Source organism: Siniperca chuatsi, linkage group LG16 (assembly GCF_020085105.1).
Source record: "Siniperca chuatsi isolate FFG_IHB_CAS linkage group LG16, ASM2008510v1, whole genome shotgun sequence".
NCBI classification, from domain to species: domain Eukaryota; kingdom Metazoa; phylum Chordata; class Actinopteri; order Centrarchiformes; family Sinipercidae; genus Siniperca; species Siniperca chuatsi.
Genome location: NC_058057.1, coordinates 18,497,690 through 18,516,107, shown reverse-complemented (window position 1 = coordinate 18,516,107; position 18,418 = coordinate 18,497,690). Strand labels below are relative to the sequence as shown.

Here is an 18,418-nt window from a genome sequence, read left to right as displayed (position 1 = left end):
CCCTGACCTCAGATATCAGAGCAGTTTGGCTGCCAGAGTAAATTATAACACATGGTTAATAGAAATATCTGAGCAGGTCATGTTTATCTTTCTATATTGACACAGAAATACATATATGCCTTTGAAATTTACAGTTATATAAGAGAGAGAGAAGATATAATGCCTCTCTTGTATCTACAGAAACATATTTTAGAGCGATATGTCTATTCTCACAAAAACCTTATAGTACTGATTGAAACTTTATCATAATAATCCTTTTTTATTGAAGGAAATTTATTAAGGGAATTTGTCTTGAATGATCAGAACCAATAATAAGTCAAAATAATGTTTTCTTCCTCAAAAGCAAATGCATGTTTACAATGCTTTTTACTATTTATTGTCAGTAATTTTTTAAGCAATAGCCATTCAATGTATTCACATTCTGTCATTACCTCTCTATGTAGCAGTTTTCACTGTAAGTGGCGGACTCCGCCATTCCCACGCTGAATTGAAATTGCTTTGTACACTTAATTCACAGGGCATGATGTAATCCAGCATTACCGTTTTCAATTTTACTGATATCACCTTCACTGTTCAGCAACAACAACATTATGTTAGAAAGAGTGATTTCGCACATGATATTGTCAGTATTACCATCTAGTTAACACAAAAAGACAGCAGTGTGCACAAGAACCTCCTTTGTGATTATTTTATTGTCCAATTTGTCTGCTTGGTTACATTTATAATTTCGTAAATGTCATCTCATAACATTCACAGACACATATGATTAACATTTATCATCCATGACACATAATACAACTTGTAACAATAAAATATTTGATAGTTAAACTGTTGTAAGGGAGATATAATAAAGAAAATATGCAAAAATATTTGATGTAGGAAACATTTTACTGGTTGAATGGTTTAGAGCATAAAGTCATTTCCATTAAAATCTGTTAATAAGTAAATCCAATTAGACATTTTCACAGAAACTACTATATACAATATGCAACTTTGTACAAACAGGATACAAAACCTACATAATACAGTACAAGAGAAACAATAAAAATAATACTTGTTTTCTTTGGTTATTATACATCACACTATGTTCATATAGGTGTTTAGACAAAATAGGGTAAATAGCTTTTACAGCAGTTTCAAAACATCCAAGGGTGGATGACTGGAAGCCCATGTCCATGTCGAAGCAAACCAGCTACTGTCTCTGCAGAAAGTAAATAAACAAAAATGTCAAACTGTGTGGTGGGTGGGAGGCTTTTACTACAAATCACCCCAGAAAAAATTGCTGTTAACACCTACCGCTGCGTCCAGCTCTAAGCACGGCCCACCACGTTCTCCAGACGCTCTATTCTCCCAGACATATCGGCTAGTGTGAACAGTCAAGGAAACTCATTTGCAAACACATTTTCAGGCACAATTAAATGAATGAGAAACGGTGGTCATTGCTCTCTTAAACATATACAAGACACACTGTTAAATTATATTCCAATAACAATGCCAGCAGGTGGAAATAAGCAGCTTTCACCTCAGTGAAATGTGCTGCAGAATGTTTATAATAAAATGTCTTCCATCTGAAACAACAGGAAGGATATGCTTGGCTGTGAGCTGCTGGATGGCAGCCTGTGTCTGCTTCTGGAAAACCAGTCTGGCTTCACATTTACAGGGATCCTCCACCACCTCCGCCTTCACCTCTTCGCCGGGAGAAAGCAAATTTCACATCAGTGTAACAGATCATGTAGAGAGTAAAAAAAACACACAAATACCAACCACTCTACTTTTTCCAACTAGGCTGCTGTTCGAGAGCAAATAAAGCTTGAATGAATAGAAACACATTTAACTATATGCACTTTCCAAAATATTATACAATATGAATTTACCAATTCCATTTTACCACAACAATAATGCAGTTACAGTGAATCAATTCTATAATATTACCCGATAATTGTCCAACAAATGCTACAGTCAACAGTGAAATATAGAGTCAGGAATTATGCACCAGTTGGTTGTGATGTTGTGAAGCCCTGCTTAGAAGCCAAACACACACTGCTTTTAAAGTTTTTACAGATATATTTTTTTGGCACTTGAGCAGCATCAATATCACAGCAAAAAGTCACATTTGCTGCAGGAATCCATACAGTATGTTCTTACGTTTCAGGAAACATGTTTTCTTGTCCGCATTCAAGATATAACCGTTCCGGCACTTGCAGTAATAGGAGGCATTGCTGTTGACACATATGTGTTCGCAGTCATGTCCCATGGCACAGGGGTCCAGACCTGGAATAAGCCGGGATTAAGGGATGGCGCTGTCAAAATGGCAGCATGGATACAGTTTCATGTGCTAGCATACAGTATACTTATAGGTAGCTTGTGATGAGTAAGGTAATGCTCTGCAGATTACAAATCCACTAAACCAGTTAATGGTTCAGAATCTCTTTCTAATGGAGGATATAAGTTTACAAAAAGAAGTAAAATGAACTTCTTTTTTTTTTTACTGCTACAGCTATTTTTGATTCAATTTGTAATATATGTTTTGCTTGTACGAGTTCAAAAAATGTCATGTCACTTGCAGTGGAAAACTCGGTCCATTCATACACCTTCACCACATCTCAGCCAAGGTCATTTGCAAACTGCTTAGGTTCATTGTGTGTTGGACAACACAGGTAAAATCACAGAACCCTGAAGTAATGAACAGTAATGACAGTTACATGGACAAATGATTTCATAAGTACCAGGGGGGACAAAACAAACCCACAACAGTAACATGGCAGCGGAACCTCATTTGTCCAAATTTTTGAAGTTCTTGTACAGCAGAATCTGTAAAAATCTGTAATTCAGATGAGCAAGTTACTTGACATTTGAGTGCTTTTTGGAATCAATATGCATGTAAACAAGTGTTTTATGTGTTTTGACCAGTGTATTATGTGTAGGTTGTTTTATGACAGAATAAAGACAAACCACATAAAGAATGAAGTCTAGGCACACGTCGATATTTAAGTGTATTTCAGCCATTATTGCATTAGTCAGGATGCCTTCTTTCCCAGATTGGTTTGAAAAAGTGAGGTTCTGCTGCACATTTAAATAATTTCAAATAAAAAGGGATATATTCAAAGCAATCATCATAATGATGCTTTGCTTGCAAAACAAATTACTAATGATCATCATATACATTTTTTGCTTTTAAAAAAAGAAGCTGAAAGTTTAGGGCTGCAAGGCCCCAAGACTTTACAGGCGTTTAACTTGGCGACTACAAGCAGGTTCTAGTGCCGACATCTGCAGTCCATGTGGGGGTTGAGAGCATCTGGCCTTGTATTTTTCCTCATGATTTCAGAGTTTAGAATTCACCAGTAACACAGTAAATGATTCACAATCTGCAACAAAACCCCCTGTAGACTGTAGGTGCCCCTTACTGAGGAACTAGAACCAGGGTTAATGGTGGGGAGAAGGTCTTGCAGGTCTCTTTGTCCTACCGCACAGGGTCTCCCTGAACTTGGAGGTGAGCTTCTCGATAACGCCGTAGGTCTCCACGTAGAAGACGTGGTCCTCCAGAGGGATGCTGGCCATCAGCTGCAGGGAGCGCATGTCGGCACGGTCCACCCCGACAGCGTAGATCTCGATGCCTGCAGCCCGAGCTGCAGCAGACACTTCCTCCACCTGGTCTTGAGGTCTCCCGTCTGTCACAATGATGGCCACCTTGGAGATGTTCCTGGAGCGAGGCCGGGCTCCAGACTGCTCGGTGAAGGCTTCATTCACTGCGGTCTTGATGGCTAGGCCGGTCATGGTGCCAGCCGCCAAGGGTCCGATGCGGGAGATGGCTTTCTTCATGTCAGGTTTGTTGAAGTAGTCTTTGAGCAGGAACTCGATCTTGACCGTGCTGGCGTAGTTGACCACAGCCACTCTGGTGGCATCCTTGCCCACGTCCAACGTGTCGACCATGTCAGCCAGGAATATCTTCACCTTCTCAAACTCACCAGGACGCACGCTGCGAGAGCTGTCAATGATGAAGACCAGGTCCAGGGGACGGCTCCTGCACTGAGAGTCTGTCTCTGGTGATCAACCAAACCATGGCAGGATTAAGTGCATTTAAAAACCCAGTTAGTCATTATTCAGAGAAACAGTCAAGCTTGTTGGTTAAGCTGTCACAGTGAGAGTGATAGTTAACAATCAAGAACAAAACACAGGACACTTTGGGATGCACAATACACGTTCCCATGGTAACAAAGGGAAACTGTTGTGCATCACTGCAGTGATAAAATAAAAGGTTGTGGTTCTGATGAAATGATATAGTATGCCATAATACATACTGTATCATTTCAGTGGTTCAACAGTCCATCAGAGACGTATCATAGCACTTATCCTTTTTTTCATTTCCCTGAATGAAAAGGATGCCTGATGCCCACACATAAAAAGTGACATCACACCTAAAGATGAAGACAGTGTTAGGCGCCCTGTCTGTAAAATCACATACACATATACTAAACTACATTTCTGCAGTTTAGCATCGATCCTTTTTCAAAGCAAAAATACTGACTCTGCTTTTATAAAGAAAAAAAAGAGACATTCTTTTAAACTTCAAATGCACATTTCATCGAGGAGCATTGGTTGGGTTGGAAAGCAAACCTGACTGGTAATATTCTACCTGTCTCCACAGGACTGACGGTGGTGATGAAGCCACTTTGGGTACTGACCGGTAGCGTCACAGGAGCGGTAGTCTCCACTGGCGGCACAGTGGTCACCACCACTGGCATGATGATTGTCGCCGGTGCCACTGTAGTTGCTGGCAGAGTTGGCGGCACTGTTGGCTCTGGTAGAGTTGGAAGGGCAGTAGGGAGGTGTACCACAGGTGTTGTTGGTACTGTTGGATATGACTTTGTTTGGCATGGACCTTTCAATTTGTAAGGGAACGGGCCTTTGAGCCTATAATGGGGATGGTGAGCTACTGGTGGAGATAGACCTTTGTATATGTGGTGCATTTGTGGTGCCACTGGCCCTTTGAATCTGTGGTGATAGGGCGGCATGGGGATGGAGGGTCTGTGGTGAGTCACTGAAGGGGATAGAGGGATAGGTCGATACACTACCGGTGGAGGGATCCTTGGTGGCTGGTAGTGGTAGTGATACCCTCCTCTATACGTGTAATCACTTCTGTCAACTACAGGGCCACCATAAAGGAAAAGTGATAGAGAACATTAGTAGGTAAACAGGAAAGTTGTGTAAGTTGACATTGTGAAGTAAGTTGTAGTGAAATATACAACAACTTTTGCTTTCTTGGGAGCACAGACAAATTATTAGTTGAAGCATGAGTGTAAATTCAGCCACATGGATTGTTTGCAACAAGCTGGGATTATTCTGTGTAGAGCTTGTGAAACACCCAGTCAAGAATTTCAGATTTCATGCACGTTGTGTTTTGAGAAAAGTGTAAAATGCTGTTGTTATTCTGCTGGTTAGATTAAACGTTTAAAAGATGAAATATCTAATCTTACTAGGCCAGGTCTAGCCTTTAATATCTTATTTTCAAATTATAAAAATGTTTTAAAATGTAATCTGCCAAAATTAATAAGTTATATTACAAAACAATTAGCATTATTTTTCTGTAAACAAATCATGTAAGTACATTTACTCAAGTACTATACTTAAGTACAATGTTAAGGTACTTTACTTTAGCACTTCCATTTTATGCCACTTTATACTTCTACTTCACTACATTTGAGAGGGAAATATTGTACTTTTTAATCAACTACATTGATTATAGTTACTAATTACTTTGTCAATTAATAACATTTTACACACATAACCAATGATGAGCTCATACAGAATGATGCATGGTTTTAGATTAAGCTACCAAACAGTATATAAAGAAGTGAACTCCACCTTGACGGACTACTACTTTAAAATGCTGCTTACACATGTATAATAATAAAACACTGATATATGTGCATAAAAACAGCATCGAAGTACTTTTTACTTTGCTATTAATACTTCTGTACTTTATTTAAGTAAAATTTTGAATTAATTTACTTGTGATAGTGTTTTTCAGTGGCGGAGGAAGCATTCAGATCTTGTACTTAAGTAAAAGTAGCAATACAATAACGTAAAAGTACTCCATTACAAGTAAAAGTCATGCATTCAAGTATTATCAGCAAAATGTACTTAGAGTATCGAAGTAAAAGTACTCGTTCTGCAGAAAAAAGGTCCCTATGCCTGATATATTTATACAGTATGACATTAGATAGTTAGGCTAATAATATGGATCAATGTGTAAGTAGTATTTTACTGTTGTAGCTAGTCATGGTGGAGCTATTTAAGTACTTTATGTGCTGTTAGGTAGTTTAGTCCAATGGTTCTCAACCTAGGGGTCGGGTCATAAGATGAACTTGGGGGGTCATGAGATGATTAAAAAGTTATGCTTTGCAAATTTATATTCATATTTTGGACTTGTGGACATTTATTTGATGTTCATAATTTTGTAAGGAGCCAAATCCCTGGTTTAATTTATAGCAATGCATTGTATTTTATAAACTTATCATGTGCTTTTCTAAATGTAAAATCGTAATTTGAAAAGTAACCAGTAACCATAGTGGTCAAATAAAATTAGTGGAGTAAAAACAGAAGATTCTCACTGAAATGTCCTAAGTATAGAGTAACGTACAAGTACCTACTTGAGTAAATGTAGTGAGTAACTTTCCATCACTGGTGTTTTTCCACTGCTGTATTGCTACTTTTACTTAAGTAAAATATACTTATTCCACCACTGCTAGAAAGTACCAACTAAAACTGTCTTTCGGAAAAAGTAACACTATTTTGGAATAGCAGTTTCAGTAAAACTTACTTGCTGGATTCAGGGTCCTGATTGGGGGTCGGCCATTATTTCTGGTTTGTGCGTAGCTTTGTGCGGCTATCAGCTGAGGATCCCCCGCACTGAGGTGGTATGTGGCCAGTACATCAGACAGCAGCAGTGAAGCGCAGTACAAGAGGCTCAAGAGTAAAGACTTCATTATACCTGCATGCAGAGTCCTCCGGTGGTCTGTCCGGTGCCTGCTCTCAGTCTCAGAGGATCCTGCTCAGCTCAACGGGGGTATGACCGCCTCCACATATGAGGGGCTCTCAGTCCAACACGTCAAACTGTCTGCCCAATCCAAAGGCGGGACATGACCTTCAGGCCACGGTAAAAGACAGTATGGAAAACAACTCACAGGAGGAGGCTGATAACAGTCTGGGTTATATCAATAAATGTTTTTTTTTCTTCTCGTGTTTTCATTTTATTTATTCAGTGAACTATTCAATAACACTTAAATACATTATTATTTCCCACCATGAGGGTCTAAATGGTGTTTCAAAGCATTTTCCACACAATCCAGGAATTACATCTGGTGGACAAATGCTTGTATTTGTTTTTTTTGGCCGAAAAGTAGTCACATTTAAAAATATTGAGTATAAAAATACTGAAAGCTTATAAAATACCCAACAGGTGAACATTTTTAAATCACAGAATGTAAACTACCTCAAGTAGCTAAACCCCAAAAATCACATTAATAAATAATTATAATACTGAGGACTTGGCCTCAGTACTACTAATTACTGTGTTTGTTTTTTTTTAACTTTTTGTTACATTTTGTCACCTTTTACACAGGTAATAAATTATTTTCTACATCTGAAGAGCTTCTTCTTTTGTCAGTGTTTCGGGCATTTTTTCTATGATGCGAGAATGTTTAAACCTTGGCTACATGCACCTGACACAACTACTTGAAAACTACTTGAAGAGCGCAAATCCTCTCAAATGTATCTCTTGCAATACTTTACGGTGTTGAAAGTGCTCGGTAGTCAACTTCTTTACATAGTTTTCATTCTCATTTCTGAAATGATGAGTTTCAAAATGTATTCTTGACCTCAGAAACAAAACAACTTCACCTCAAGATCCATTCAGTATCCAGAACATCTACTTTTAAGCCAACATGGATGAAAAACTGCTAAAATGCTGATGAACATCGTGTGATATAACAGAAAGCTCCAGAACAGCTAGAAGAAGAAGATGTTTGAGCTTGAGTGGAGATTGTTTTTCCTCAACAACACATACTGACAGCCTTTTGCTATTAATCTCTCTTTTGAATTTACTTCAGCATATTTGACATGAACAAAAGAGTCATAATGATATAAATGTTCTGAAACGTTTATTGAAGGCAAATGTATTTCCACTGGGATAAAATCATATTACCAGTAAAGTAATGGGGGTGGGGGTTGTTGATAAGCATGCAACTACTAATGTTCACAAGACTAGCCGTTTGCTCCAGATGTCAGGTGAGAAAGAAACAGAGAAAATGATCCATCATCTGTGCCCTGTGCTGTCTCTCAGTCTCAGCTGGAAAACTATTCACTAGCTTTGCTAACACATCAGGGCAGCAGAATGAGAAAAACATCAGGGGTGGTGGTGAACTGAACCACAGCAAAGCTAAATAAATAACAGACAAAAAAAGTGCTACAGACTCCATTCAAGACTGAGCTGGAATAGTCTAGATCTTAATAATTTGGGGAAGAGAGAGACACAATTCAACAATAAGAGCTATATTAAGTGGATTGTCATAATAGTTTTTTTTTTTTTTTTTTTTTTTTTACACTTTATATATATATATATATATATATATATATATAATCAATCTATAGATAGGATGGTGCTGGATTGATGATAGCATTTCAAGCAATTTAATTTCCACATGTATCCCTTTTACTAAGACAGGGGGCTGGTAGTTTGTGTTGCTTTTCAAACATCACATTCATTCATTTCAAACAGATTTCAGTCTTTCCCACCTTTCTCCTCTCACACCTCCAGGATGCTCTATAGATACTCTGTAGAAATACAGTGGGTAGGGTTGAACAAAATATTTTTAGTGGCCTTACACATAACACAGTAGGTCAGAGGAGGGGGGATAAGGGCGTAATGGTGTTCAGAAAGGGTTAGTGAGGGAAGGTAGGAATGCATATGGTGGTGTGTGTGCATGTGTGTGTTTGTGTGTTTTGGCAATAGGGCTGGTGCTTAAGCGGGCATGTAAGGGGGAGGTGGTTCCTTCTCTGGCATCTTCATTGCCATCTCATAAGTGGGCAGGATGTACTAGAGAAGAAAGAGGGAAAAAAACCCACAAAGGCTGGTTAGAGTCACCGAAAAACACCAACCAGGCACTCTTTATAAAACAGTGATGTATCTGAGCAAAGAAATCTAGATGCACACAGATCTTAAGACTCTGTGGGTACAAATTAGGGCTGCAACTAACTATTATACTAACTATTATTTTCATTGTTGACTTTTGCTGATTAATTTCTCAATTAATCGTTTAGTCTATGAAACGTCAGAAAATAGTAAAAAAATCCCCATCATAATTTCCCAGAGCTCAAATGTACATATTTAAATAGCGTGGTTTGCCCAACCAGCCGTCCAAAACCCAAAATTATTCAGTTTATTTTCATAGAAGACAAAGAATACCAGCAAATATTCAATTTTTCAAATTCAGTCAATTTTGGGGAAAAACAACAACAAGCAAACGAATAAATCAATTATCAACATAGTTTCTGATACATTTTCTGTCGATTGACTTTAATAGTCTAATAATTTCAGCTCTAGTACATGTGGTCATATTATGCTTTTTGGCCTTTTCCCTTTCCTTTATTGTGTTATGTATTTTTTTTTCTTGCACATTGTAGGTTTGCAAAGTGGAAAAAGTCCAAAGTCCACCCCAAAGGGAGTTATCCCCTCCCACAGAAAACACTGCTCCTGAACTGCCTGAAAACAGCTCGATTGTAGTCCAGGCTTTACTTCCGTAACATATCTACATCACTATGTAACATGCGTCATAACACACGAATTGAGCAGTTTCCACATGTACACCTAAATATGAAATTAAAATACATTAGATGCCCTCCAGGTAGTCAATGGGCATAAAATTGTTACTGTGATGTAGAGACATAATATAGAGAGAGATATAGAGAGATACATTAGTTACAAATGAATAACTTGCCTCTCTGAAACGTCTTGCTCCAGTCTTGTGAAGCTGTTTCGGGTTGTTGGAACCATACCAGCTGAACTAAAGCCATAGTTACCGGCTGAAGAGGCTTTGTTTTGGATCATTCTACTTTGCTGTCAGGACCCGCCCTACTCTGATTCTGATTGACTAGTAGTCCTTACATAGGTACTGCGCATGTGCAACTCACAACAAAGATCGAATAGAAGTGAGATGCCTCACTCGGCAGCTAAAAGAGAGCGGTGAAAAGAGGTGCTGCAGCAATTTGGAGTTTGAAAAAAATATGGTGTTTTTTGAAAATTAAACCTTGTCAACGCCAAAATAAAATTAAGAACCTGAAAACATAACATGGCCACTTTAAGATGTAATGCAATGCAGGGACTGAATCGATTAGATAAATTGACAAAAAATTAAATCAGCAACAATTTTGATAATCGATTAATGGTCAAAAGGTAATTTTTTTAAGCAGAAATACCAAAATTAACATCTCAAATGTAAATGCTTGCTGTTTTTCTTAATCTTCTATGATAGTAAACTGAATGTGTTTTGGTTTTGGGCTGTTGGTCGGATAAAACTAGCAATTTAAATATGTCAACTTGGGCTTTGGGAACTTGTGATGGACATTTTTCACAATTTTCTGACATTTTATACACCAAACACTTAATTGATTAATTGATAAAATAACTTGCAGATGAATCGATAATGTAAAAAATTACTTTACCACGTGAAGACTCAGTTTAGTGTAAACATCGGTGAAGTGTGTGCTCTTGCATCAGTAAAACAACTTTTTGATGTGCGATTTTTGGAAATGATGAGCCTTACATTGTGTATTATAATTCTTTCTAAATTTAGCTGATATAACTTTATTTTTTTTCCCTGACGGCAAACTTTACTAAACAGCTGTCCTCTGAATGTCCTCTTTTGGCTTTCCAGACTGTCGGAGTGTGGACAGGATGCCACCTGCTGGCTTACCTTGAGCATTACACCTTTGCATCAAATCATATATGCATCGTATAGACAGTGTCAAGTGTGTTTTTGTGACAGTAGATACTACTCGTAAAACTCATAATGGTCAATCAGAGAGTGTCTCAGGCAGCTTGTATACCTGGGGAGGGGTCTCAAAGGCAGGGTAGACAGCAATCTCTGGCATGTTCCTATTGTTGATGTATTTGTAGCAGTTCCACACACAGTTGATCAAGTAAGCCTGGAAAGTAAAGATAAGAATTTTATGGTTTAATCAGGCTGTGTGACTGAACAGTCAGTAAACACTAAATCCTGAAGCTCATTAAACCACAATGCCTCTCTTTCCATTTAAATACACCAGAAGACATTTAAATAGGACAGACCCACGTAAACAGAGCTCTTCTCATCTTATCACATTGGATGAACCCTTTTTATATTAGTTTACTTTAGAGGGTCATCAATTCAATTAACCACACACTGAATAAACCAGGTTTAACTGTGAATAACCAATAATTTCACCTTGAGGATGATGAGGAAGGCAAAGAAGACCAGCACAAAAAGCAGCAGGCAGCTGGAGTCCAGAGAGAGGAGGTTGTCTTTGTACGGGAAATCCGGCTGAGGAAGAAAAGAACGGATGTCAGATAATCAATAAAACATTTTTATACTTATTCAACTCACATCACCATCAATGCTACCACGCAATTGTTTAAAAAAAACCCTCAACGATCTCCATGGGGATTTGGGGCTGTTGTAGCAGCAAAATGTTAGAAGTGGAAGTCTTTCTGTATTAAAACAATCTTAGATCAAGTAATTTTTTAATTTTTATTTTTTTAAATCCTGAAAAAAAATCTGATTACACAAAACACAATGCAATGCTGTGCAAACAGAGTAGTTTATACGCTAGCAGTTTTCCTAATTACTTTGAGGAACTCTGACTTGAGAGCAGCTCATCGTGCTTTTTCACCATTTTTCTTTTCAGTTTCTATGAACGTGGAATCATATTCTAAAACACCAACAGCGTCGTCTTTGTACAAGGAAACAACAAATCATTAATGTGTACAGATATAAGATTGACATTAAAATTAGAATAATTTACTCCTTTACATAAACCTTGGTATTTTTGGTAAAATTTGGTAAAAATGAAAATGATGTGGCTTAATTATAAAAACTGTATTCTGCTGTCTGTGTTGTCACAATTCTCTGTGATAAAATAAATGAGTGTGGTAGTGTGATTGATTCATAATGTCAACAGGATCAGACTGTGGACTGGTGGGACTGTTGGCACTGACCAGCTGGTCCAGGTAGTCCTTGATCCTGGGTAGGTAGGTGAGAGAACTGATGGCCACCAGGCAGCTCAGAGCAAAGTCAAACAGCTGGTAGCAGAAAAACGGGATGAGCCAGCCGTCGCGATGCTGAGGAAAATAACAAGTGGAGACAAAGTCATGTTATGAACAAACTTATCAACTGGGCAAATACTATTTGAAGTCCGTGTGTACGAGGACCATGTTGCATTTTTTTCAACCATATCTCCACATACTTGTCTTAGATTAACATTCTTGTAAATCTATAGCCAGTAAGTAAGCTCTATTGTCCTCTACAAACTCTACAGATGAGGATGCATTCACAGCCTGAACAGCAACCAGAAACAGGATTGTTTTCATTGTTTTAAAGTCCACTGTTCCAAGTTTAAAACTCCAACCTTGGTTTTCTTGGCTTAAATGTCTAATCAGAGTTTTTCCTGGATTGAAAACATTTTCCTACTGCTCAGGCTCTGACTGTATCATCAGATGTGGTTTGGGGTAAATGAAAATAGCCTGCCTACAGAGACAGGGAGTGCTGACATCGTAACTGTGTATAATGCCATGTGTTACTGTAAAAATGCATAGAGTAGGTTGAAAATCTGCAAAGTGGTCCTTTAAATGAGTCACTTCACAAGAATCTCTACAACCATTCTGGGTGTCTTTTCTACCAAGAGCTAAAAGTACTAAATATCATTGGTATATTATGATCATGGTTCAAACATTTAGGGTATTTCATTGGGACACTACAGCGGCTCTGCACCGCTACACTGCGTTGGAAAAAGGGTTATCTACTACTGTTTTCTGGGAGCATGTACTTGCACAGCTAAAGCATAACTCTTGCACAGACTGCCAGCTTGCACAGTGCACCCAGCCTGCAGATGTGTGTCATACTTTAACTGTGCAGTCATCCCAACTAGCAGCTTAATGCAGGGCCACGTCAAAAGGCTATCAAACCTGTCAGTCTTGATGCCATCAGGCAGGCCTGTGTGGTAAAGATGACAGGTAGTGAGAACATAGCATTGTGCGCTACATTCCCACTGCGTCAGGATTCTTTTGAACAACCAGATAAAATGTACTGTGGTAAAAAACAAACAGGGGAGGTTGCTTTGGTATTTCCTGTTACGTCTTGCTTAACTCTGGTGATATTATTATAAAGGTTGAAAGCGATGTTTTTTTAATGTCTGCACATTCTGGGATTACATATTTGCATAAGAACCCAGGACAGTGCTTTAAATAAAGCGCATGCTGTCAAAAGAGAATTAAATAAAAAAGGCACCATATCCACTGTGCACACTTACAGTAATGGCTCCATACACCATCATGGCACTGATAGTAAGCATCAGCAGAGAGATGGCAAATCCAACACAGGCATTCTCTGTATGACAAAAAGTGAGAATAAATAAATTGAGCAAATGCAAGCAAAGATTTATTACAATTTTAGTTCAGCTTTAGCCTTAATTGTTAATGTAATTATCTGTGGGTGTGGATGAATGTATATTTTGCCTGTTCTCTTTGAAGCAGCAGTGATTTGCATACAGTGTAAGTGAACTGTCCCCAGGGCTTCTCTCTTCCCAGCTAACTCTGTTTTAAAAGGGCAGCTCTGGGGAGCATTAAGCCTCTCCCTCTCAGCTGCGTGGTGTCGGTAAAGATACAATGAAACTCAGTCTGGGATAATTAAAGGCCTGCCTTTCATATCCTCTTTTCTCACCATCACTGAGTCTCTCACTTCCTCAAACTGTTCTGCCTGTTGCACTGGAGAAATTATGCTTGTGAGAGAGCTTCTGCAGCAATGGGGTCCATAGACATTTCTTTGTTATTTGGTAGCTCAAGCAGAACAACTTGTAGATCAATATACAAAGCTGTCTGTCTAGAGCTCATCTTTAGGTTATTGAAAACAAAATTTGGATAGGCTTAAGTTCTGGTATTAATGAAATTATGAATATGAAAAACAGGCCTGCACATTGGAGTTCATGAAAATACCACTTTTATTGTGAGTAAAACATAAAGTCCAGTCCTTATGGATTATGGTCAGGTCTAAACAGTTCTATGTTTTGGATTCATGTCAGTGTGTTGTTCTATCTATATTTAGTTATAGGTTTATGATTGGGCAGGGTCAGGTGTGTCAAAGAAATGCTATTTTATGTCAAATATCCATGTCTTCATACAACCTCCTCTACTTTTTCCTTCTCAATTAATCTGCTAATTATTTACCCAAATAAGCCATGTTTGGTCTTTAAAATGTCTGCAAATTGTGAATCACAGTTTTCTTAAGCCAAATGTGACCTCTTCAAATTGCCTGTTTTGTTAGAATCAACAGTCCAAACCCCATATATATTTTGTTTACTTTCACATAAGATAAAGAAGAGCAGAAAATTGGAGATCTGGAGAAGCTGCAACCAGAGAATATTTTGCATTTTGTAGTTAACTACAATTAACTGAAAGACAATTACTCGGCCTAATCCAAAACTAAAAGCGAGAGCATTTTCACATGTTCTCTCTATCAATTAAATAGCTTTTAAATATGGCCTGAAATGTGGAATAAAATGCGTGCAGCCTGATGAAGCTGCACTAATATGCTAACATTGCCTCTGCAGGGTCTGGACAACCTCCACTGCTCTGTGTGCTGGCATGAGCCTGCTGTGGGAAGGTCAACCCGCCACGGTTGTTTCCCCTCCTCTCCCGCTGAGTCACTGTTTCAGAAAAATGAAGAAGCCTTCACTAAGCCAACCAACAAAACAACCGCCAGCTAGAAAGAAAAGCCACTCTGATAGTCCTGCCAGCCCTGTCCTGGCACACATAAATACAAACACCTAGCACAAACATAAATCCTTAAGGAAATACAAAAGGAACAACACCAGTGACACCACACCAATAACAACATTTTCAGACAACATGTACACAACACAGCAGTGTTCTGTTGTCCTCATGAGTTGTTTTGTTTTGCAGACAGTGGGGAGTTGTGCTCCCTGTGGAAGATGAATCACATGTTAACCTCAGCAGCAGCTCACGGGTTAGTGAAAAAAGCAGCTATACACTTCTGAATGCCATGCAGAGAATATTTATTCAGTGACGTTTCAGTGGAATAAAAAGGCCCGCCATAACAGAATGTGTTTGATGTGTAAATGCTTGATAAACTTACTAACATTTCTACATGTTCTATAATGCAGTTTGTTTGCACTTACAGTAATTCTTATGTAGAATTCACTGCTTACCAGACATCCTGTCGGAGGCAAAGTAATGGTCGATGACCTCATACTGCAAGTCAATAGTGGGCACGTTCTCTGGGTGGGTCACAGCTACAGTCAGCAGGATGCCCATCAACAGGTTGACTACCTGAGGGGATGGAGGAGGAAAAAGAGAGAAGATTTTTTAAACAACTCCAGCAGTACTTTTGCATGTCTTAGCACATTACTTACAAACTGTGTATCCTTTACTTAATTAACAACATTTTCCCAATATAGCTTGGAATATGTTTTAGATTGAATTCCTCCCCTACAGGCAGCCACTGGTTTCAGTTCATGTCGTTATTGTAGGAAAATCAACTTGCATCTACTATGATATAGGCAAGATTACAGTGAACAATTCATCACCCTTTTTTGTCATGGTTACTTTATCGTCATGTGGGAATGCAGTCGTGAGGAGGAACCATTCAAGGACGCTCCAGCATTCAGGCATTAATAGTCGGCCTGTGAGAGGCATTGCCTTCACAGGATACAGTATGTTGTTGAAAAACAAATTCCACAAGACAAACAAACAATTGTAAATACTGTGAAAACTGAAAATGATAGTTATCTGGCCTCATCTGCCTGACCATCTGGTACCATATTTAGAACTGTAACATTATCTTTCAGCAACTGTGTTGTCCAGGTCGCACTTTCAAAAAAGTTCTCGAACACCTTTAAGTCTTAGTGACAGGTGCGTAGGATCAAAAACTCTTGACTGGGAAGCAAACTAAGAATCCCCCACACTTTTCATCACTTGTACTTCGGAAAAGTATGTCAGGACTGAAACGTTGTAAATAAAGTGAGAACAAGTGATGAACAGTGTACTGGATTCTTTGTTTGCTTCACAGCAATTGTTTTTCGTTTTACTGTTAACTGTCTTAACACCCACCCAATAAGGCTTAAAGGCTTAACATTAAAGCGGCATTAGTGCAAGGGCCAATTTTTCATGATTGTTCTTTCAAATGGCAACAAACACAAATGAAAAGAACAAATATTCTCAAGAATGACTAAAATGTAAAAAGTTATTTCCCCAAGCAATATTTTAGGAAATTCCATTGCCTGCAGTAGGGCTGCACGATATGGTAAAAAAAAATCAAAAAAATCATATTGTGATTATTTTGACAGATAATACGATATGATTCATGATTAGTGGGAATTATCATTTTTGCATCACAATTTTCATTTTCACTGAAAAAACAATTTAAAATCATGACGATGTGACATTTGTTGGGGTCTGTATCAACCAAACATGTTCTCCAGATCTGGAGAACAAGATTTGTATCATAACACTGTTTTGTCACACATTTTACCTTTATCAAAAAATTGCAGCTTCTACGATTTGGATATTGCACTTACTGCAATTTCGATAACATTGCGATTAATTGTGCAGCCCTAGCCTGCATTTACATTGGCATTTTTCAAATTATTGTTTGAAGATGTATTTGTGATTTTAATCCATTGAGCCTCTTTACCTAATTTATCGGCAAACCAGAGTTTGAACACAGAAAAAAGATCTCCAGTTAATATGTATTCACCTGTTATAAGTCAAGTCTTTATGTCCGGCCTGACCAATAACTGCAACGCTATGTCTGGTTATTATATCAGATTTGAATGGCCATTGTAAACAGGTTTGAAAGTGCTTTCGTGGTAATAGAGGAACATGGCTCACGTGTTATATGTGTCAAATATTGTCAAACTGGTAAAAAAAAAAAAAAATGCAACCAAAACCAAGAACATCTGATATGTGATGTGGAGAAACGAGAGTGGAATAATTCAGCTGAGAGTTGAATGAGAGTGCTACGGGAACGAAATGATAGCTAGCTAACAGTTAGGTTAGCTATTTATAGTCGAGCTTGATTTGAAAACTGTTATGTGGGAAAGTCAGCGGAATGTCGGCTAGCTAACGTGCTACATAACGTTAAGTCACAAATGTCACATATCCCACCCAGGTGTTGGTAACTTGCAGGCACTTGTTACCTGTCGTCTTTTGTATCAGTTTTCAAACTGCATTTTCAAGGTTGGGCGAGTTGTATCGATAGAAAAACTCAGCTAGTGAAACCTGAAATGATAGCAGGCTATTGCTAACGCTAGCGTTCTAATAACGTTAACTCTGCAAGTAACGGCTGTTTTAGACTAAACTGACGCGTAGCTAACACTGGAGTTGCTGACAACAGTCACAATAACTACATCCTCAGAAGCCGTTAATGCTGTCTGGTTGACATTCATTATTTAACTTGTTACTTACAAGCGAACTTACCACAACTGATCAGCAGTGCTAGCTAACATTATCTTGCTAACCCCCATCAACCATTTTACGTACCATGTACCATGTACCCAAGATGATGGTCCCCGTCCGGACATGGCAACATCCACAACATCTGGTGGTGTACAATCTGTCTCGACTAGGCTTAAAATGATGCATGTCCTCCACAAGTGCAGGAAGAAACATCGGGAGAGCTGGTCGTGGAGAAGAAAACTATTCTCAGCCTCAACAGTCAGCGACACGGAGGAACGCCCACCTCTTCCCTGTCGACCTGCGCGACACCGCGAATAAAAACAAACGCTCTGACTGGGCGGAAAAGGCGGGGACCAGAGACTTAACTTTGACTGACAGGGGTTTAAGCCAATCAATGGCCGTGAAGAAATTACAAGTAAAAACAGTAGGCTTCAGTCCATTTTGGAGCAAGCTAGAGGAAAACTCCTCAATAAACAGAATAGGTAGCTTGACAGAAAAATTGTCCACTTGTTAGGTTTTAATTGCCCCAGGGCACCAGATTTTCAGGGCTGCCGCAGGCCCCATGTTCTCAGTGGGCCAATTTGTTTGTGGTAATTTCATTATTTGCACATTTGCTTGTTTAATACTGCGCCACCATTACTGAAATGCTTATTGACCCAATCTTGAGGCCCCATCTTATGGAAGTGCCACTTTATA

General features: G+C 38.7%; 2 protein-coding genes across 7 annotated transcripts; both read right to left on the bottom strand.

Annotated features, from left to right (window-relative positions):
• Positions 1 to 674: 674 nt before the first annotated feature.
• Positions 675 to 7,595, bottom strand: matn3a (matrilin 3a). Of its 6 annotated transcripts, XM_044169969.1 has the most exons (7): positions 6,821 to 7,570; positions 4,634 to 5,143; positions 3,465 to 4,040; positions 2,146 to 2,271; positions 1,590 to 1,688; positions 1,297 to 1,366; positions 675 to 1,201 (listed from the first exon to the last, which is right to left on the bottom strand). In XM_044169969.1, the coding sequence occupies exons 1-6, from the start codon at positions 6,984 to 6,986 to the stop codon at positions 1,311 to 1,313; spliced, it is 1,533 nt and encodes a 510-aa protein (XP_044025904.1). In that variant the 5' UTR covers positions 6,987 to 7,570; the 3' UTR covers positions 675 to 1,201; positions 1,297 to 1,310. The 6 variants fall into 6 exon arrangements, with proteins under 6 accessions (XP_044025904.1, XP_044025907.1, XP_044025905.1 ...); XM_044169972.1 differs by lacking the exon at positions 3,465 to 4,040 and having other exon boundaries at positions 6,821 to 7,592; XM_044169970.1 differs by lacking the exon at positions 2,146 to 2,271 and having other exon boundaries at positions 6,821 to 7,568.
• Positions 7,596 to 8,142: 547 nt separating this feature from the next.
• laptm4a (lysosomal protein transmembrane 4 alpha) lies at positions 8,143 to 18,043 on the bottom strand. The gene is made up of 7 exons (XM_044169968.1): positions 17,807 to 18,043; positions 15,475 to 15,595; positions 13,561 to 13,637; positions 12,251 to 12,373; positions 11,481 to 11,576; positions 11,104 to 11,202; positions 8,143 to 9,094 (listed from the first exon to the last, which is right to left on the bottom strand). Exons 1-7 carry the CDS (start codon positions 17,933 to 17,935, stop codon positions 9,020 to 9,022), a joined length of 720 nt encoding a protein of 239 aa, XP_044025903.1. The 5' UTR covers positions 17,936 to 18,043; the 3' UTR covers positions 8,143 to 9,019.
• Positions 18,044 to 18,418: the final 375 nt, after the last annotated feature.

What these genes read in the sequence shown, in the direction of transcription:
- laptm4a (XM_044169968.1), bottom strand. Translation starts at nt 17,935, where the DNA reads ATGTTTCTTCCTGCACTTGTGGAGGACATGCATCATTTTAAGCCTAGT. An exon ending in CCTTCCTCATCATCCTCAAG is followed by an intron (nt 11,203 to 11,480) that starts GTGAAATTATTG and finishes TTTACTTTCCAG; the next exon opens with GCTTACTTGATCAACTGTGT. An exon ending in CCTTTGAGACCCCTCCCCAG is followed by an intron (nt 9,095 to 11,103) that starts GTATACAAGCTG and finishes TTTCTTCTCTAG; the next exon opens with TACATCCTGCCCACTTATGA.
- matn3a (XM_044169969.1), bottom strand. Translation starts at nt 6,986, where the DNA reads ATGAAGTCTTTACTCTTGAGCCTCTTGTACTGCGCTTCACTGCTGCTG. An exon ending in CAGGACCCTGAATCCAGCAA is followed by an intron (nt 5,144 to 6,820) that starts GTAAGTTTTACT and finishes GTGGCCCTGTAG; the next exon opens with TTGACAGAAGTGATTACACG. An exon ending in GTTCAGGGAGACCCTGTGCG is followed by an intron (nt 2,272 to 3,464) that starts GTAGGACAAAGA and finishes GGCTTATTCCAG; the next exon opens with GTCTGGACCCCTGTGCCATG.